Consider the following 22,810-nt stretch of genomic DNA (forward strand, 5'->3'; position numbering starts at 1 on the left):
TGTCAGAAAGGTGTTACTCAAGGGAAAGATAATACAAGGCAAGGGAAAATAGTACAAGAGGAGATGTGTTTTAGGATATGGTCTCATAGGGGAAGAAGAAGAATTGTTTCTTCAAGCCCTATAGGTTGGAAAGACCCATGTAACAAAAGACAGATTAATAGGAGAAAAACAAACAAGTTTATTAACATTTTGTATCAGTTTTCTGTGCTTGTAACAGAATATCTGAAATTGGGTAATTTATAAAGGAAACAAATTTATTTCTTACAGTTATGGAGGATGGGAAGTCCAAGGTCCAGAGGGTGCACCTGGTGAGAGCTTTCTTGCTGGTAGGGACTCTCTGAAGAGTCTTGAGGTTGGTGTAGGGTATCACATGGCAAGGGGGCTGAGTGTGTTAACATGCCAGCTCAAGTCTCTCTTCCTTATTTTGTAAAGCCACATGTTTCCCTCCCATGGCAACTCGTTAATCTATTAATCCTCTGTCCATTAATCCCACCTCTCAATACTGCCACATTAGGGATTAAACTTAAACATGAGTTTTGGAAGGGACAGATATTCAAACCATAGCACATGTGTGTGCTATGGAAGACATATGCATGGAAAACATCCAGAAAGTAAGTAGTTCTCAAAAAAGGTGTTTTCAATTCAAGTTTACATAGCAAATTCAACTAAGAGCAATAAATTTCTAGAGAAGTGACATGGCAAAGGAAAAGCACTTTGAGTCTCTGGTGGCAGCAACTCGTGAGAAGGCAAATAAATGGCAGATAAAGACCAGTTGGTAAAGCTTGTTCATATAGTTTCCTCTGGTATCATCTCCACATAATAAGAATCTGAAGTTATCTTCACTGATTAACCTTTGTTCTCACTGGTAAAAGGTGGGCAGGATGACTTTTGTCTTTGTAAATCTGTGTTTTGCTTTTAGGCAGATAGAGGGAGGGCAGAGAGCTTTCCTGAATCTGCTTCTTCTTGAATTGCCTTCACTCAATAATCCTTCATGTTTTGGGGATGGCATCTTCTGGTTTCCCTCAGTATTAGTCTACTCATTCTGCTCTCAGAGTAATTCTCAGGTCCTTCTTAGCCTGTAGAAGGAGGACTTGCAGGGAGGGGAAATCTGTACCTTTTTTTTTTTTTCCTTTTTTTTGATACAGGGTCTCACTCTGTCACCCAGGGTGGAGCACGATCTCAGCTCACTGCGTCCTACACCTCCTGGGCTCAAGCCATCCTACTGCTTCAGCTTCCTGAGTAGCTGGGACTACAGGCACACACCACCGTGCCTGGCCAATTTTTGTATTTTTTGTAGAGACAAGGTTTTGTCATGTTGCTTAGGCTAGTCTTGAACTCCTGGGCTCAAGCCATCTGCCTGCCTCAGCCTCCCAAAGTGCTGGGATGACAGGTGTGAGCCAGCTATATTGTGGTTTTGCTTCATGATCCATACCGATTGTTTAATCAGTAAAATTGATTGATTATGGAAACAACAGCCTGTCTACAGAGCATCTTGAGCGTATATGTGGTTCAGCAGGAAGAATCTGTAACTGAGCAGATAGAAAGTAGTATCGGATTTTTTGTTGGTTTGTTTGTTTTTTTGAGACAGTCTCGCTCTATAGCCTAGGCTTGAATGCTCAGGCATGATCATGGCTCACTATAGCCGTGATCTCCCTGGCTCAAGCAATCCTCTTACCTCAGCCTCCAGAGCAGCTAGGACTACAGCCATGCCACCATGCCCAGGTTTTTTTTTTTTTTTTTTTTTTTTTAATTTTTATTATTTGTAGAGACAGAGTCTTACTCTGTTGCCCAGGTGGAATTCTTTATGATCATAATGACTCTTCACTCCAGAATTTCCCTTTAGTTGTGGTATTTGTATAATCCTTGGTTTGATTGTGAATTTCTATGTAGTCTAGCAGCTGTTTTTTGCTATGTCACACCTGCATGCACCTGAGTCTGTGTTCATGGAGTTGGGCATGAGTAGTGTGTTGTGTCAAGGAGGTGAAACATTACTGAGGTGGGTGGCTGAAGGTAGTATATACCAAGTTATATTTCCTAATTTGAAGATAGTCATGCAGGAAAATTTATTATAGGGAATAGGATTATATGGTGCAGTGAAAAAATGGGGAATTAGGACTCAAAAGGTTTGAGTCCTGCACTGCTGACTTGCTTTCTGATCCTAACAAGTTTCTAACTCCTCCAAGCCTCCATTCATCAAATGATATATAGAAACGCTCTCTCAGGGGGTTGCAAGGATCTAACTAGAGGCTATTGAAGACTCTTTGTACACTGTAAAATGCTATTCAGATATTATTTATTTTAATAAACAGTGATTGCTTTATGTCAGGCTCTTTAACAAAAATTCTTACAATTCAAACCTCCTATCAACACTGCAAAGCAGGCGTTATTGTCACCATTAGTCAATAAGGCACCTGGCATACAGAGAGTGAGTAACTAAGTAACTTGCTCACCTACTACTTTTAAGTGATGATTCCCAATTTAAGTTCCAGCTGCTTTTTTGCTATGTTGTTGTTCTGTTAATAAAGGATAAATGGTAGAGGTTTGAACTTTAACAACAACTTGGATTATGCTTCTAAAAAAATGGAAGTGGTGCTCTAGACTAGGAGTCAGGAGGTTCAGACTGTTACTGTATTTTTGTATTATTTTGGGGTAAGTTACTTAAATTAATTTCATTAAATACGTTTAAAACACTTGGCTATGTTTCTGCTAAGGTTTATATGTAAAATGCTTTCTTATTTTAATCATTTTCAGAATTTAAAAAATTTCCTTCGAAGGGATCAAAAGTATTTTATGAATCTGTTTTAATATTTTTTTTTTTTTTAAAGTCATTCCTACACTGGCCAAGATTACAGTACCCAGGGAAATGTTGGGAAGATTTCTTTAGATCAGATTGATTCGGTAAGTAGCACATTCTTTTAAACTTAGAACTTTATCAAGGGAGGGAACATAGATTTTCTTAAATCAAAGACTTTTGGGTGAGGAGATAGAATATTATTTCACTGCTTGCTGATTAATTTTAAAGAAAATCCCATGTCCTACTTATATGATTTTAAAAAAATCATAGGAAAATCATTTAATCAGAAAATTATCTGTACTTTTATGAAAACAGAATTTAATCAACTATTCCAAACAGGAATTCTTTTAAATAGCTAAATGGAGTTTGTGTTTACATTTAAATACTGTATACATTTAATAAAGGGGAAATGGAAAACACTAAGTGTATTAGTTTGTTAGGGCTGTCATGACAACAGAAATTTATTTTCTCACAGTCTAGAGGCTTGAAATCCAAGATCAAAGTGATAGTAGGTTTAATTTCTTCCAGGGCCTTTCTTGTCTCACAGATGGCTGCCTTCTCCTTGTGTTTTCCTGTGGTTTTCCCACTGCTTGCATACATCCCTGGTGTCTCTTCTTTTTGTAAGGACACTGAGTACGTGAGACCAGGGCCCCACCCCCATGGCCTCCTTTAATCTTAATGATTTCTTTAAAGGCCCCTTCTCTAAATATAGTCACATTTGGAGCTACTAGAGGTCAGGACTTGATATATGAATTTCAGGGGGAGAGGACAATTCATCATCTAGTGTAGGCTACGAGATTAATAGATAGCTTATTTTAGCATCATTTGACTTTGTGGTTCCATAGGGTAGCATACTTTGCCATACTTGTAGAATTTCTCTTTAATACATAACAGCATTTGCACTCCATACACAAAGGGAAAATAAGCCAGCCATGAATAATCTTGGGTTAGACGACTACCAAATTATTCACAATAAATTAAAAATACACAGGGATTTTAATGCTTGGAAACAAGAACTGTAATAAGACTAGTAGAGAAAGACTGTGAGTTTGGATCAGAATGAATAGTTCATCTTCCATTTGAAAAATTATAAAAGAGCACTTGCAGTTAATATGTCTAGAAATAACAATAGGGTTGCCTACTTTACACAGTTGATTTGTTGATTTGAAATTTGTTCTCAAAGTTGTCCCATCTTTTAATTTTTTTATTAAACACTTATCGCTAACAGTCCCCCTTCTCACTTCCACTCATGTGATTTGTGCTTATATAATGTGAGTGGTTGGAGGTTAATTCTGTTCCTAGTTCTAGCTAGATGTTATGTTTCCCCAATCACAAGCAAATGTGAATTTGGTTGGATACTGTTGGAGTTCATAGAAATATTAATTCATTTAATGGATATATATTGAGCCCATCAGTTATGTAGCAGCCATTGTGCTGTGGATACAGAAGTGAGGAAAACAGAAAATGTCCCTGCCTTCATGGACCTTACATGAGGGAGAGGGACAACATAATAAATAATAAATGAGCAATATAATGTTAAGTGCTATGATGATGATCCTGTCATGGGTCTGTGTCTGAGACCCCGTGGTGAGTAATACAGATGTATCTTTTTTTGGACTGCCTCCTAACTCTGTATCTATATTGTTTGATCTTCACAACAGCATGTCATTTGCATATCCCTTGGTATTTGCAACTCTTCTCCAATTGTTTTCTTTAGTTTTTTCTTCCAACAAATCTGGCTTTCTCAACGCTGTTTCCCCTGTGGCCCTCTTCAAGTAGAGACAACTTTCCCCCTGAGTTCGTATATAGGTGTGCGGTGAGTGTCTTTCTTGGTCCACATTTCTCTGCCTTCCATTGTTACAGCTCCAGCTCCTTTAAAGCCCTTGTGATCTTATTATATCATCTGATACCTCCTTTGTTGCTATTCCACCCCCTCCCCCCACACCTGTATTCGTTGATGATTTGAACACCTAGCTAATTGTCTTGTGTACTGGCGCTATTCTTGTTATTGTTCTTGGCCTCTGCAAGATCCAAGTTGATAATTTATCCCCTATCCTGGACTTGTGATTCTTCTGTTTGCTTGTTTTCCATGATCATTTTTCTATCTGTATATAGCCAGACACTATCTTTTTAATTTTTATTATTTGGACTATTGCCCACACCTCTTAAGTATCCCGCCTGCTTCCATTCTTACTCTCATATAGTCTTTTCACTACATAACAGCCAGAGTTCTCTTTGTTTATTGAATCACATCAGTCTTCTGGTCAGAACCCTCTAGTGGGTTTTCGTCATATGTAGACTTAAATCCAAACTCATGTTATGGCCTCTGAAGCCATATGTGCTCATCATTTCTGTTTTATCTTCTGCTCCATTCCGGCTCACTCACTTGCTCTGGTCACATGGATCTTACGCTCTCTTGTAGCACCATGTTTATTCCTTCTCAGGATCTTCATTTCACTAGAATCCAACTTACTTTGTCTTACTTGAAATGCCATCTCCTCAAAAAGACTTCCCTGGCCACCCAAATTGAAGTACCTCTTCCCTAATCACACTTGATTTCATTTCTCTATTTCATTTCCAGTGCTTTGGCATCAGATGTTATCTTTTTAATGTATTCATTGTCCGTCTCCTCCTATTAAAATATAAGCTCTTTGAGGACAGGGTTTTTGACTTCTGTGTTCACTACTGGTTCCCCAGGGCTGTAAACATAGTAAGTGTTAAATAAATATTTGTTGATTGAATGAATAAAAAGTAATCAAGGAATGTGCCAAAAGAAATAGAAATTGAGTTGGGTCTTGAATGATGACTTGGCTTTGGCTACATGGCATGTGCATGAGAAGGGTGCACCAGGTAGGGCTAGCAGAGTGAGAAAAATGAGAAGCTACAGAGCATGACTGCGTGGTCATGGGATAGTGAATAATCCAGTGGACTGGAGCCGAGGACTCATTTTGGTGTAGTAATAATATACTGGGCTTTCCCGGGCTCCCTGTCACAGTGCTTCTGTGGTGCTCAAGTTTTGCCCTTGTTGGAGCCCTCATTTTATCATTTATTTCATGTGTTTAACTTACATAGTAGTGAATGTGTCTTTTTCCTTAACTGAATTAAAGGGGACAATTAGGTCCTAGCTTATTTTCCAGAACACTTAATAAATAATTGTTCTGTTACGTATAATTGAAAAGTAGTTATTGGCCAGGCACAGTGGGTCATGCCATCTGTAATCCTAGCACTTTGAGAGGCCAAGGTGGGAGGATCACCTGAGGTCAGGAGTTCGAGACCAGCCTGGCCAACATGGTGAAACCCTGTCTCTACTACAAGTACCAAAATCAGCTGGGCATGTTAGCAGGCACCTGTAATCCCTGCTACTCAGGAGGCTGAAGCAGGAGAATTGCGTGAACCTGGGAGGCAGAGGTTATAGTGAGCCGAGATGGCACTGCTGCACTCCAGCCTGGGCAACAGAGTGAGATTCCATCTCAAAAAAATAAAGAAGAAAAAAAGGAAAAGTAGTTACCAGATATTGAGGAAGCCTTGCATGTTCATACTAAGGATGCTGAATATTGATTGTATGGATTAGAACAATGTTTAGAAAAAAAATCAGATATTAATATGAAGGAGCAAAAATGGTCTCATGAAAACAAGCTGAAAGGCTTTCTAGTTAGTTCTACCAAGGGAGGATATAGGTCTGAATGAACTAGACTGGGGATGGAAAAATTCAGAAGTTGTTACTGTAAAAGAATGAAGAGAAACTGAATGGTCACTAGAGGGAGCAGCAAAGTCAAGCAAAGTGAGACCTGCTCTTTCTTGTAGATGAAGTGAACTTGCTAAGGCATATGTGAGGGAGTGAGAATTTAAGTCTTGGGAGGATATTTAAGGAAGTCATAGAGAATGCAATTGAAACCGTAAGTGAAAAATTAAAGTAGGCAATGATATTTCATTTTTGGCACTAAGGCACTAACTACACTTTGTTCCTTTTAACTTGATTTCTTTAACATATTTATTTGAATTTTCCTTATGAGAACAGTTTCTCTTATTTTTGTGTTCTGCTTTGTATTTGAGTTATCTTAAAAGTTCATCTGCTATTCAGCAATTGTACTTTTATCTCAGGGAAATGAAATCTTATGTTCATATAAAAACCTCTTCAAGAATGCTCATAATAGCTTCATTTGAAATAGCCCAAACTGGAAACAACCCAAGTGTTCTTCAATGAGTGAATAAATAAATTATGATACATTCATACCATGAAAAACTAGTTAATAATAAAGAAACGAGCTTATGTACAACTTAGATGAATCTTGAGGGAATTCTACTGAGTAAAAAATGACAGTCTCAAAACAATACATATTATATGATTCTATTATACTCTTGAAATGACAGAATTATAGAGATGGAGAACCAGATCAGTGGTTGCCAAAGATTAGGGAGCTGAGGGAGGGGAGCAGGGTGCAAAAGATAGATGGGGGTGGTTATAAAATCATGAGAGATCCTTGTGGTGACAGAACTGTTCTGCATCTTGACTGTGGTGGTGGATGTATGAACCTACATGTGACAAAATTGTATAAAATTTAATACGGAAGTAAGTGCATGAGTACAACTAAGGAAACTTGAATAAGACTAGTGGATTGTATCAATGTCAGTATCCTGTTTGTGATAATCTACTGTAGTTGTACATGATTTTATCTTTGGGGGAATTTGGATATATGCTGTCTCTTTGTATTATTTCTTGTAAATGTATGGGAGTCTATAGTTAACTTCAAAGAAAAAGTTTAATTAAATTAAAAAAACAGGTAAAATAAATTTTAATAGTATGTTATTTAATCCAAAGTATCTAAAATATTATATTAACTTGTAACCAATAAAAAATGTTAATAAGAAACATCTTATACAGATAAGAGTCATCTGTAACCACAGTAATAAAGTAGCACTTTCTTATGGTGTTTGTTTTTTTATTCCAATTAAATTGAATTAGCAACCATAACAAATATTACAGGGGACCTGATAAGTCTTCCACATAACTTAAAACTCTATTGTTTTTTCTTGTAGCTTTCTACCAAATCCTTCCCACCTTGCATGCGTCAGTTACATAAAGCCTTGCGGGAAAATCACCATCTTCGTCATGGAGGCCGAATGCAGTATGGCCTATTTCTGAAGGGCATTGGTTTAACTTTGGAACAGGCATTGCAGTTCTGGAAGCAAGAATTTATCAAAGGAAAGATGGATCCAGACAAGGTAATTTTGAAAAAAAATATCAGAGTGGTACCTGATATTTTAATTTGGTCTGAAAATGAAACGGTCTATTTTTTTTTTTTAAATATGCTCCCTGCAATGTAGTTGAAAATTCTAAAAGGATAAATGTGTTGACAATTCAGTTTAGATAAAAAGAAACTTGCATATTAATCTAATACAAAAGATTGGGAAAAGGACTGTTTTCTTTGTAGGTATACTGCCAGTGGTAATTATAAGACTGAAATTGCTTTCAGAGTTGTATATCTGTAGGAATGTATGTGTGTCTATACATATGCACGTAATGTTTTGAGCACTGGGAGATATCATGAACAAATAAAATGAAACAATTTAAAATATTTTCTATTATGTTATGCAGAATCTTTTATGAACTTTTGGTTTTTTTTTCGAGACAGGGTCTTCCTCTGTTGCCCAGGCTGGGCTGGAGTGCAATGGTGCAATCATGGCTCACTGCAGTCTTGACCTTTGGGCTCAAGTGATCCTCCCACTTCATCCTTCCCAGTAGCTAGGGCCACAGGTGGACACCATTATGCCTGGCTAATTTTTTCTTTTTTAAATTTTTTGTAGAGCTGGAGTCTCACTATGTTGCCCAGGGTGGTCTCAAACTCTTGGGCTCAAGCCATTCTCCTGCCTTGGCGTGCTGAAGGATTGTGATTACAGCTGTGAGCCTGAGTCATCATACACAGCCTATAGAACATTTTTAGATGGACAATAATTACTATAAACCTGAACAACTTTTTAAAAACCCTATCCGCAGTGCTTATATTCCCAATCCTACGCCTTATTTCTCTTTAATAGTGCCAGCTAATAACATTTTATTTGGAAATATGATTTCTTGCCCCTTCTATGCCATGACACTGTGGTATGAATAACATTTTTTACTGTTTATTTCTTGATTTGCTGCCTCCTAAAAGTAAATTATAGAAGAAAGAATATTTACCAGGTACATTTTATAGTACTTTATTATGTTTTATGTTAGTTTGCAAGCATTGGCAAAATAAAATACCACAGACTGGTTGGCTTAAAAAACAGAAGTTTATTTCCTCACACTTCTGGAGGCTAGAAGTCCAAGATCCAAGCATTGGCAGATTTGGTTTCTCCTGAGGCCTGTCTCCTTGGCTTACTGGTGGCCTTCTTCTTGCTTTGTGCTCACATGGCCTTTTCTCTGTGCATGTGCATCCCTGGTGTTTCTTCCTTTTCTTATAAATACACTAGTCTTACGGGATTAGGGCCCCACTCATCTGATCTCTTTTAACCTTAATTATCCCTTTAGAGGCCCTATCTCCAATTACAGTTGGATTTGGAGTTAGGGGTTCAACAAATGACTTTTAGGAGATCACAATTCAGCTCATGTCTGTAGCTATATACTTTATTAAAAAGCTCAGATTTTTAAAAATAATATTATAAAAAGCTCTTACAGTTTTTTCAGATTTGTTTTAAAAACTGTCTTCATCAACAATTATCCATAGAATCTTAATGAAGTCATTTAATAGGATTTTCTTTGAGCAGTTTTGGATAATGTTTTTTATATTTGTTTTAAAGGTAATTTATTCTAATTATAGAAAATATGAAAAATACAGAAAAATTCACCTGTTATCCTCCAATTTGAAATAATTACTGTCAACATTGTAGCCTTTTACTCTAGTCTACAGAACTAAACACCACTGATTTTCACCATTCTAAAAATTGTCATTATAGTATGATTATTTTTCCGTATTTTTGACCAAACTTTGAAAATATCTTAATGAGTTACATAATATATCCTTTGAAAGTGATGTAATTTGTTTAATCATTCTCCTATTGTTGGACATTTGGTTGTGTCTAATTTGGTTCTGTTATATATGTTACTAATACAAATAACAGAGTCAAATAGCTAATATCCTGTGGACATAGATAATTGATTATAGTTTTGATTATATTCTGTGTGTGTGTGTGTGTGTGTGTGTGTGTGTGTATATATACACACACACACATTCACCAGGAAATAAAATTATAAGAAACTACACACAGCTGGGCAGGTTGGCTCACACCTATAATCCTAGCACTTTGGGAGATCGAGGCAGGTGGGTCACCTGAGGTCAGGAGTTCAAGACCAGCCTGGCCAACATGGTGAAATACCGTCTCTACTAAAACTACAAAAATTAACTGGGCATGGTGGCAGGTGCCTATAATCCCAGGTACTTGGGTGGCTGAGTCAGGAAAATCACTTGAACCTGGGAGGTGGAGGTTGCAGTGAGCTGAGATCGCACCACTGTACTCCAGCCTGAGTGACAGAGCGAGACTCCAACTCAAGAAAAAAAAAAAAGGAAACTACACACAATTTTAAAGTTTTAATGCATGCTGTGAAATGACTGTTCAGAAAGGTTTTACATTAGACCCTCTTGAAGCGATGTGAGAATTTTGCGCTGCCATTGACATCATTATGTATTATTAATTTAAAACAGTTTTTTATCTTTTTATTAGGAATTGATGACTTAAGTAGGTAGATGTATTAGGGTTCTCCAGAGAAACGGAACTGTGTGTGTGTCTGTCTCTCTGTCACTTACACACACATGCACATACACATACACTCTCTCACACACACACACAGAGCGAGAGAGAGAGAGAGATGGGGGTTATGGAATTTGACAAGTCTCAAGATCCGCAGTTGGCGAGTTGAAGACCAGGAGAGCCAATGTTGTAGTTCTAGTCTGAATCCAAAGGCCTGAAAACCAGAAGAATGATAGTGTACAAGTTGATTCTTGAAATACACAGGTGTGAACTGCATGGGTCCACTTATATGTGGATTTTTTTCAATAAGTATATTGGAAAATTTTTTGGAGATATGCAACAATTTGAAAAAACTTGCAGATGAACCACATAGCCTAGAAATATCAAAAAAAAGTAAGAAAAAATTAAGTATATATGAATGTATAAAATATATACTAGTCTTATTTACTAACATGAGATATACAGAAATCTATTGCAAAAAGTTAAAATTTATCAAAACACATGCACACAAATGTACAGACCATACATGGTGCTATTCCCAGTAGAGAGAAATATAAACAAATGTAAGGATGCCGTATTATAACCTACATAAAATTAACTGTAGCACATTCTGTACTACTATAGTAATTTAATAGCCCCACCCTGTTGCTATTGTGGTGAGCCTATAAGTGTTGCAAGTATCTGCTTAAAACACTCTGTGATGCTAATCATCTCAGCATGAGCAGTTTGCACAGTAAATTGTATATTACAGTAAAGTGATCTCTCACAGTTCTCGGGTATTTTTCATCGTGTTCAGTGCAATATCATAAACCTTGAATAACACCATGGGGCTCATAGGAAGCGTCACTAGTAATGCTGGAAATGCTTCCCCAAACCAGAGAAAAGTAATGATATTACAAGAAAAAGTTGAATTGCTTGATATGTAATATAGATTGAGGTCTCAAGCTAAGGTTGACTGCCATTTCAGACAGACGGTTCATCTTGTAAATAGATAATGTAAACTTATGGTATCGATCAATGTAGTACAGTACTGTAAATGTATTTTCTTATGACTTTCTTTCTCTTTTTGTATGTTTAGTTGAAACGGGTTTCACCATTTTGGCTAGGCTGGTCTTGAACTCCTGACCTCAGGTGATCTGCCTGCCTCAGCCTCCCAAAGTGCTGGGATTACAGGTGTGAGCCACTGTGCCTGGCCTATTATGACTTTCTTAATGTTTTTTTCTCCAATTTACTTTATTGTGAGGTTACAGTGAATATATATAATATAGTGAATATATGTAGTATTCAAAATATGTGTTAATCAGCTGTTTATGTTATCGGTAAGGCTTATGGTCAACAGTAGGGTTTTAGTTGTTAAGTGTTTGGGGAATAAAAAGTTATACATGGATTTTTAACTGTATGGGGTGAGGGGTGGAGGTTGTTGCCTATAATCTCTGCGTTGTTCAAGGGTCAGCTTTAGTTCCAGCTCAAACGCCAACAGCTTCGAGACCCAGGAAGAGTCAATGTTTCAGTTTAAAAAATGAAGTCCCAGTTTAAGGAAGTCAGACAGAAGGAAATTCCCTCTTACTCACAGGAGGTCAGGCTTTTTGTTCTGTTCAGGCTTTCAACTGATTGGATGAGAATTATTCACATTAGGTAGGGCAATCTGCCTTATTCTAACTACCAATTCAAATGTTAATCATATCCAGAAACACCCCCTCAGACACACCCACTGTGATGTTTGACCAAATGTCTGGGCATCTCATGGCCCAGTCAAGAGCTGGGTTTTTTTTTTTTTTTTGGTTTTTTTGTTTGTTTGTTTGTTTGTTTTTTTTTGAGACAGAGTCTCGCTCTGTCACCCAGGCTGGAGTGCGGTGGCGCAGTCTCAGCTCACTGCAACCTCTGCCTCCCAGGGTTCAAGCGATTCTCCTGCCTCAGCCTCCCAAGTAGCTGGGATTACAGGCATGCACCACCATGCTCAGCTAATTTTGTATTTCTAGTAGAGATGGGGTTTCGCCATGTTGCTCAGGCTGGTCTCGAACTCCTGACCTCAGGTGATCCACCCGCCTTGGCCTGCCAAAGTGCTGGGATTACAAGCGTGAGCTACTGCCACCACGCCCGGCTGGCGAGCTGGGTTGTTTTGAAGTGAAAAGAGAGAAGTTGAGCTAGCATTTTAGCTTGGTTTATGCTGTAAACTGAGAGAAGAAAAAGGAAAGTAGAGAGTGAAAACCAGCTGCACCAGCCTATATGGACACTTACCCTGAGTAGTAAGTCTTTGGCTTGGACACTTGTTCATTGACCTGCCTTCTTTTATGTACATCTGGAATAGCCTGTGTAGCAATATCATCAGTAGTCTTTTTTTTAACTTGTATGTTTAAATGTTTTTATTATGGAATTTTTATTTTACAATGCAAACTTTTTTCAAAAATTCTTATAAAAGAAAATAAATAATTTTTTAGTTTTCTAGATAATATATAGTAGTCTATATTTTTATTAGCTTATTGATTACAGCAAATATTATTTTGACTAAAGGATTATAAGACACATTTCTGACTTTCTATGACTATTTAGTGTTCTGTTGTTACATAGTCTGTATTGTAAATGTTCATGTTTTTCTCAACTATGTCTTTTACATATTTTTTCAATGACGTAATAAACTAAGGCATACTAAATTACAATATTCTCTAAATGAACCATTGTATCTATTTGTTAAGTGATACATACAATTAAAAATATTCATAAGAGGTATAAAAAATTGTTGGCTTAAAATACTGCTTATAGGATATTTTTTAGGATGATTATAGAAGACGTTAAACATTTTTTATAGTGCTAATTAAAGGACTTGGGTGTTGAACCTGGCTCGAATGATTTGAAATAACAACTTCTGTTTGGACAGCTTATGTCCTAACAGTGTAAGAAAAATGATGTAACAGTCAATTTCAACTGGAATTTTTCTGTACTATTGTTTCCCAAATGATCATAATGTCTGATTTCTTTCTCTTAATATTTGTGTCCTCATTGTGACTTATTTGAGATACATTGCTATGTGAGTCTGGGCAAATATTTTGGGTACTTAGCCAGTACTTTTGAGTCAGCAGAGACTGGTATAATATCTCCAGCAATTTTGAGCTCTGACTCTGCTGCTACAACTACCTTTCCTAGATATACTGCCTGGAACCAAATATTTCTTTACCCTAACTTCTAACGCAGCTCTGTTCTTGAATTGACTGCCTGATCAGTATCTGTCTCTTCCTCCCATCTTCACTTACTTGTGCTTGTTGCAGGCATTTTTTTTTTAACACTTTGCTTTTAAAACTAATGTTATACTTAATGTTGGAGGGGAATGTGTTATCTGTATTCTAAAATAATTTACACCTGTATTAGTGTTTGTAACTGTCATCCAAAGTATAAATATTAAAGTATTGTGTCTCTAGATACCTTTTATTAAGGTTAAGCAGTTTTTGTGTTATAATGCACATAATTTCTGTTATAAACATTTTTGAGTAGTAATAATGGATTGTGGAAGCAGCTTAAGGTTCTGATGCTCACTGTTATTTTTTTATTAGGAATTTGATGTTGTAAGAGTTAAAGGAGGAGGAAAGATACACAAAAAGCAGCTTAACAGTCAAAGACAGGTTTATTTTGGAGAATAAACCTGAGTGGGGCTTCTGGCCGATTTTGGTCAGTAATGCTGTCTCTTACAGACTGAGAGTATTTATTGGTGAGAGAGCTTGGAATGTTTCTGTGTGGGGGAGAAGTTTATGGCGGGGTTGGAATGTCTCTGGTCGGAGAGAAGATTATGTTGGGGCTGACATCTCTCCAGCTGGAGGGGAGGTTATTTCGGGGCTGGCATGTCTCTGGTCAGAGAGGGGTTTGGAGTGTTTCTGGTCACAGATGTTATTTGTGGTTTATGGTCATGCTGACTTTAGCCATTAAGCTGATGCCCTTTGGATTTAGGCAGTTTTTGATCAATGTAAATTTTAGAATGACAGTGCTTGTCCAAGATGGCAATGCTCCTGCTTGCTCTGTCAGATGTATTAAGTCAGTCCTATATATGTAAAAATTAGCCATCTGTCTATAAAATGCTTATTCAGAGTTACTAGTTTGGGTTATTTTTCTTTCCTTTTGAAACTGTTTTCTGACTAGCATATATATTCCAATAAATGATATTGGTTATTTGCTACCAGATTATGTTCTTTTAATTTTGGGTGCTTATGGCTACCTTATATTTATTGCTTATTTATTCATTTATTCTCTGTATCCTACAATTAGAATGTAAACTATATAAAAGCAGGTATCTTGTCTTTCTTGTTGACTGCTGCATGTTCAGGCACCTAGAACAGTGCCTGACTCATAGCAGGCACTCAATAAATGTTTATCGAATAAACTAATACATGGAAATTTCCATATTATTTACATAGAAATAAATTTTCATACATGTTCATAGATATTATTTATTTATATTTTGCTGAATACATGGTAAATTCTACCAAATCTTTAAAGTTTGGCTTTCGATATGAGAAAAAATAATCTTTATCTGTTTTGATTCTTTTTAGATAGAGCTGTTTCTAACAAGTTATAGAATTTAAGTCATTTTAGTTGCTTTTTTATTTCTAAGAGCAGTAGATCTCAGCATCAGTGTCATTTGGGAATTTGTTAGAAATATAGATTCCCAGAATCAAATTTGTTGTCATCCATGTATTTTTCTAAATCAAAATATGGATTGGTAGAATATACAAATATACAAATATTTAACATAGTATCATATTACAATTCTTATAAAAAGTACAGAGAAATATATTTGTGTGTATATGTATATACATAGATACATACATATGTACATATTCCATCTACTTGGCATAGATCATTCAGCCGATTTTTATTGTGTGTTTATCGTGAACATGTACCATTCTGAAGATACTGAAATAAACAGCCCGTATTTATGAAGACTTTCCAAGACCTTATTTTATTTATTATAATTATTTTTGAGATGGAGTTTCACTCTTGTTGCCCAGGCTGGAGTGCAATGGTGTGATCTCAGCTCACCACAACCTCCACCTCCTGGGTTCAAGCTATTCTCTTGCCTCAGCCTCCCAAGTAGCTGGGATTACAGGCATGTGCCACCACGCCCCACTAATTTTTTTTGTATTTTCAGTAGAGGTGGGGTTTCTTCATGTTGATCAGGCTGGTCTCGAACTCCTGACCTCAGGTGATCTGCCCACCTCGGCCTTCCAAAATGCTGGGATTACTTGCGTGAGCCACCACGCCTGGCCCCTCCAAGACCTTATTTATGAGAGTCTTCCAAGAGATTTATTTGGAAAAACCAGATAAATACAAATGTACAGACAGAGAAAGAAGGGAATTTCATGTTAAAGGGACAACATTTTAAAGGACTTTAAAGTGTAGCCCATCCTGTAGGTGGTAGGAACCTGAACTGTACCAGTGTAATTGTGGCAAGAGGGGAGTCTGGAGACATAGATTTTTTAGCCTAATTACTAAAGATAGATTGAATTAGTAGGCCAGTAGGAACTGGTCTTGTTGGGTAGGTAGCTGCCAACCAGGATCCTGTCAGCCAGGATAGGGTCAATTGGTACCTGGAATTTAGTCAAATATGTGTAGTTTCACAACTTTGAATATTTACTAAAATAATGTAATAAATGTTGGATGTTATGAAGGTTTACTGAAAAGCGAAAAATAGTATGAGTAAAGTTTCCACTTGGTTCAAATTAATTTCGCCTAACTTTGGATTTCTGATTATATAGGCCAACATTGATTTTTAAGAAACTATTTTGCTTTAAAGCAAATTTGAAAACTTTAATCTACTTGGTTACAGTTTAATTGAGAAAGAAGGAATTGGAAAACAGTTCCGAAACATGATGGTAAAAAGGAAAGTATTAATAAGGTGATGTGGAGTAAGAAAGTTATTAGAGTGGATCATGTTAGAGACCAATCTTGAATTAAGATTTGGAGAAAGTGAATGACATGGATTAGTTGAGAAAGAACTAAGAGCAAGAATACACAATGAACAAGGAATGAGGGGAAAGTAGGCAAAACATTGTTAATTCTTCCATTATTTTCTTTATTTTTATAATTATTTTAATAAAATAATTTTACAGTTATAAGTCTTCCATTTATTACTCATTCACTTAGGCTTTTTATTACCTGTTTTTGGGATTGTTGTGGTTTTGACTGTTGTGATTTAAAATTCTCCATTTCCAGACTTTTTGTAATTTACCTTCTCAGTATATTTGAATACTGTTTTATTTAGATGCATATTATACTTGAGGATAGAGATTTTAGTATTAAAACATCAACCATTTCCAAGAGAACATTCCATTGTTGTATGATCTTATATCAAACCAATTGCTTTTCACAGTATACCTTACTCCAAAAAACATTGGTTTCATAATGTAGGATTTTTATTCTTAAATTGTTGAATATGAATATTGATATATTTAAAATGTTAAAATAAAGCTCTTTGAGTTAATCCGTGTCAGTGAAGGATGGAGAAATTTGAAAATTGCACTTAGGTTGCTGAATCAGATTTTTTGGATTTGGGAATGATTCACAAGAAGTATTTAAAGTTTTGAACATCTTATTCCTTAAATAATTTCCCATATTTCTGAAATAAATGCACCTATGCTTTATACAAATAAAATTTAATTAGAGTAAAGTTTTTCATGTTTTTCTTAGTTGTAATTATAATTTACAAGCCTGTCTACCTGAAAAAAGCATCACCCTGGGTGCAAGATATAAACTCAAACCTTTATTTATTTATTTTTTTATTTTTAAAATTTCAACTTTTATTTTAGATATAGGGGGTACATGTGAAGGTTTGTTACCTGAGTATATTTTGTGCTGTGACGTCATCTTCCAGGTAGTGTGCATAGTACCCAATAGGTAGTTTTTCAGTCCATCCTCCCTCCCGCCTCTAGTAGTCCTCCGTGTCTATTGGTCCTATCTCTATGTCTGTGGGTGCTCGATGTTTAGCTCCCACTTATACGTGAGAGCATGCACAAACCTCTGTTTAAAGTATGAATGCCATGAAAATGTTCTTTTACTTGGCACTTGGATATTAAATCACTTCGGCGACTAGCTTTGTTAAGTATTACATTGAACTGGATAATTCTTCTAATAAATTCAAAGCATGTGTCCTGTCAGTCAGATTGCTTATAGTGTTGTTATTCTGAATTGCTTTAAGCTGGTTTTATTGGATATTAAGTACAAGATTGATAATGCACATTTTCTGTAGCTGTGGTTTCTGTCCTTGATGACAGCATGCTTAAGGTCTATTATATGTTGTTATAATTGGGTCAAGGAACATTTAGCACTGTTTAAAAAGCTTATCTTTTCTTCCAGAATCTAGCTTGCATCATGACTTAGAACAAACTTGTGTTGTTAAAAATTGACTACTGAAGGATTAAATATTTCGCTGGTGGGGTGTGAGTATATGAAACATTTATTGTTAGGATTTTTTATTTCAGGGACCAGTAGATCTCAGCATCAGCATCATTTGGGAATTTGTTAGAAATGTGGAGTCTCAGAATCAAGTTCTGGGGTCAGGGCCCACAATTTGTGGTTTAACAAATCATCCAGATGAAATTGATGCACACTAAAGATTCAGAACCACTGTTTTAACTACTACCCTGTCATAGTCCATTTTCTAGTGCCTATCACAGAATATCTGAAAGTGGGTAATTTATAAAGAAGAGAAATTGATTTCTTCTAGTTATGACTGAGAAGTACCAGGTCATGGGGCTGCATCTGTTGAGAGCCTCCTTACTTGTGGGGACTCTCTGAGGAGTGCCAAAGTGGCATAGGGCATCACATGGCAAAGGGGCTGAGCATGCTAGTGTGCTATCTCAGGTCTCTCTTCCTCTTCTTATAAAGCCACTGGTTTCCCTCCTATGATAACCCATTAATCTATTAACCCTTTAATCAATTCATCCATGAATGGATCAGTCCACAACAGGCACAGCTCCCATGATCCAGTCCCCTCTTAAAGGCCTGACCTCTCATTACTGCCACATTGAGGATTACGTTTTAATGTGGGTTTTGGAGGAGACAAATATTCAGACCATAGCAACCTTATGGAAATCTAAACTGGTTATTGCCTTGTTCAAAGTATAGGCATTTATTAGTAAGTTCTTCAGCTCTTGTTTGTTCTTCTGTCTGCTTCTGTTTGTGATCTGAGCATAACTGTCAATAACCCACACACATATTTGAACCCCTGCTACATACCAGGTACCAGTAAATATGAAATGAATATGTATAGCAGAGTTTTTCAGCTGGTCTACTGCTAATGAATTTCTAATATACTCCAATATTGATCCCATGAATCCTTGGGAAAGCTAGGTTGGGTCTGGGGTATTAAGACTAATTGCCTTCAACTGTGAGCAGCTTCTTTCATTTTGCCCTAGAATGCTTTACATATATCATTTTATGTGTTCGGTAACATTAAAAAGGTTGGAAAGAACTGATAGTACAGGCTTGCAGGTGACTGAGTTCAGATTTGGTTCCATTATATACAAGTTGTGTGACCCTAGGCAAGTTACCCGACATGTGTCCTCATCTATAGAATGTGGACAATAATTATATACATATGTATATATGTCTTTAGCTGACTGTTGTCTATCTATACTTCATTGATGTAGGGAAGATTCAGTAAGGGCTTAATACAGATTCTGATGTGTAGTTAAGTGCCCACTATTCTTACTCTAGGTTTTCGTAGGAAAGAGTGGTTAGATTGGTGTGATATAATCAGTAAAGTTTTCACAAGTAGAATACAATTTGTGCTGGCTTATTAAGGGTTTCATATAACCTAGAATGGAGGAGAAGATTAAGGGCAAAGAAGGGAAATAGGGACTGAATTTCAGCAAAGATAGTTTGTCTTAAGAAATGTTCAAGGGTTGTGGTATAATGGAATGGATTTGAGGTTGTTCTTGGGAGCTCTTGGGTTTCACAGTAAAGGGAGAGAAATCGACAGGAGAGATTAAGTTGTCTGGTTTCTGGCCTCCTTTTAACAAGTGTAATTGTATCTTTATCTACTTTTATGTGTTGGGGTTCTGTGTAAGATTTCACTTAAAAGGAGGATTTAGCTATTTAAAAATGTTTAAAAATACTATTCTTGTTTATTTGTAGTGGGGAATTTGGGAAGGTAGTACGAGATGAGTAGAGAGGAGAAAGATATAAGTGCCAGACTTATGATTGCTGTAAATGAACTTTGTCTTATAGTCAGGAGAAACCCGTTAGTGAATTTTAAACCAGGAGAGAATTATATCTTCAGAAGATTAATATGGAAAAATGTGAAGAATTGAAATGGAGAGAGACTAGGAATGAGATAAATAGTTAGCCAAGTTAGGTCTTGTGATAGTGATAAGAACAAAGGGGTAAGTGTGGATTCAAGAAATATTTTGAGGACCGTTTATAGGACAGCATGAAGAAAGAATTAAATTTAACTCAGGTGGTCAGCCTAAGTTATTTAGAAAGTTTAGAACCTCCATTAACACAGGTAATAGGCAGGAAACTAAATCGTCTGGGATTGGAGTGGAGGTGAAATGGATTATGTATTTGGTTCCTCTTTGTTTCCAACTTGGAGGAATACCCACAGTTTGGAACAGAGATGCAGGGACCTAGAGTGGAAACAGAATTATCAGAAAAATTGGAGTAGAAGAGAGGAAACAACAGTTTGGTTCTAGGCACTAAGAAAGAGGAGAATTTAGAAAGTAAGAGGTAGTTGGTACTTTCGGAACTGAAAAAGGCATGGATATTGTTTTTAAGAAGTCGTTTTTAAGAAAAAGTCAGAACAGGAACCAGATTTCCTGGTCTTAGCATACAAGAAAATGGAGGCGATGGGAATATAGTGTGTGTTTCTAAAGTTTAAGAAGTCAGGAAGGAAAGAAATAGAGCATACTAGGTATAGAGGGTGACTGTGCCAAGCAAGGTTTTCAAGTTGGGGTGGGCAGGAGCAGTAAAACTCATGGAAATGGAGGATGTGCTGAGACTACTTGAGGAAACAAGGCCTGAGGAGATGGAAAGAGAATTTAAAACATTTATTTATTACGTGATTATTATAATATGAACCTCTGTTTCCTATATGATGTTCCCTGAGTGTAGAATTTGTTTCTTTCTTACCATGATATACCCAGCACTTGAGATGGTACTGACAGATTGTATATGCTCAGTAAAATTTGTTGAATGACTGAAAGAATTGCATTAGGAGTTTAGTTTATCTCACACCTGATGGATATATGAAAAATTATGAATTGGTAAAGGAGTGTTTAAAAGTAGAAAGAAGAGCTGTGGGAGCTCACATCCACTGCTCATCTTTCCAATAAAGTAGGCAGGGGAATCGCTTACCGGAAGGATTTGGTGTATTTAGGGCTTAAAGAAAGTTGAAGAGTCTATAAACACCTTCCATAAGTGTGCTAAGGCATTAACTAATAAAAAAAAAAAAAGACTGCTAAGCTACAGAATGGTTACAGTTTGAGTTCCTAGCATATGCTAGGCACTATAACTAATATTCTACATACACAATTTTATGGACTCCTTAAAACAATCTTAGGAGATAAGTATTATTTATGTTGAGTTTACTAATGAGAAAACAGTACTAGGCTATAAATTTGTAACTGGCTAAGTCAGCACTATTATGTTGCTTTCTCTAGCAGTGTCTTATGGCCTTAGAGCAAAAGCAGAGATGGCATAAGGTAAAGTTTATTCAGGTTTAGGAGTTAGCAAAGCAGTCATGCTGCTTTAAATTCTTCCTATGTTTTCTGTTTAATCTCACACCACCACCATGAGGTAAATATTATCTTCCTTCGATGGAGAGTTTAATGCATTTTCCTCAGGCAGCAAAGGTGGTACATGATCAAACCTGGGTTAGACCCAGGTCTATTTTATTCCAAACCCTGAACTTCCCCCAGTACTCTCAGAAGGAAGACTAGACTTAGTGTTTAGGTTGACACTGATAATGATAACTATGTAAACTTAAGAGAACACAATTAACAATAGAGATTTTTCAGTTCTTGAGGACAATAGTAATGTCTGCTAAAATATTGCAAAGAATTAAGTATATATGTGAAATACTATATAATCTATAATGTACTAAAGAAATATTGAATAATTTTAAAATGTTGATAAAGGGGTTATTCTATATCATTCACGTGTTTTCTCAATATATTTGTAAACCTGTTAACTTCTAGACACAAATATTAGTTTTCTAATTGTCTATGTTTTGGTTTTTCTTTCAAAGAAAAGTTTGTTTTGTTTGAATGTTCGTGTTAGTGAGATCCTAGGAAAGTAATTTGAATTTAATGAAAAAAATAGTTTCTTGTAGCCAGGTGCGGTGGCTCATGCCTGTAATCCCAGCACTTTGGGAGGCCGAGGCGGGCAGATGACCTGTGGTCGGGAGTTTGAGACCAGCCTGACCAACATGGAGAAACCCTGTCTCTACTAAAAAGACAAAATTAGCTAGGTATGGTGGTATATACCTGTAATCCTGGCTACTCGGGAGGCTGAGGCAGGAGAATTGCTTCAACCTGGGAGGCAGAGGTTGCGGTGAGCTGAGATCTCGCCGTTGCACTCCAGCCTGGGCAACAAGAGCGAAACTCCGTGTCCCCGCTAAACCCCCCTCAAAAAAAAGTTTCTTGCAAAAATAGTCTAATCTTTGTCATTATTATTTTTGGGCAGCAATTTTAAAGCTACCCTTAACAAATACCAAGTCATCTAAAACATATTTTTGAAGCTTTATTGCAGTGAAATTTGCTGTATTCTCTCTTATAAATATTTTGGTGTATAATAAAGATATGTGTATGTTAAGGGTTTAATTCTTCTCTTGATGCTTTCCATAGCATGTGGAATACCAATTCTAGATTATACAATATAAGAATTAATATTTAAACATTGACTTGAACAGGTTGGGCTTGCTTTCATGAATTGTCAAGAGGCTAGCTAGTCAAAATTCAAATTAAATTATGTATTGGATTAAGTCTATCATTAGAATAAAACAGGTGTTATTATCCTTCTCCTCACACTATTCTGGCAAAAATTAGCCTTAGTAAATTTAATTGCTCTTGATGTTATACTCCAAATACTTTTTAATTCTTAAATTATGGAAATAAGATAAAAAATAGAAGACTTCAACTCTGTCATTCATTTATAAATGTCATTTTGCCAGTGATACCTTATGGATTATGCTGATATATAAAAATGAGATTAAAAAAATAAAATGACATTTTATTCAACATTTTAAAAGGTGGGTCAAATTTTTGTTGCTAATATATGTGGTACTCTTGGGGGGAAAATGACAAT

At 36.3% G+C, this 22,810-nt stretch overlaps 1 protein-coding gene across 2 annotated transcripts in view; it reads left to right on the forward strand.

Moving 5' to 3' along the window:
• PRIM2 (DNA primase subunit 2) overlaps positions 1 to 22,810 on the forward strand; it is a 315,636-nt gene that overhangs the window by 198,644 nt on the left and 94,182 nt on the right. For both annotated transcript variants that reach the window (XM_054557660.2, XM_002817031.6), the window contains exons 9-10: positions 2,826 to 2,898; positions 7,832 to 8,017. In XM_054557660.2, coding sequence (XP_054413635.1) covers positions 2,826 to 2,898; positions 7,832 to 8,017 — 259 coding nt within the window. The remainder of the gene's footprint in view (positions 1 to 2,825; positions 2,899 to 7,831; positions 8,018 to 22,810) is intronic.

The sequence above is a fragment of the Pongo abelii genome, chromosome 5 (assembly GCF_028885655.2).
Source record: "Pongo abelii isolate AG06213 chromosome 5, NHGRI_mPonAbe1-v2.0_pri, whole genome shotgun sequence".
Lineage (NCBI taxonomy): Eukaryota > Metazoa > Chordata > Mammalia > Primates > Hominidae > Pongo > Pongo abelii.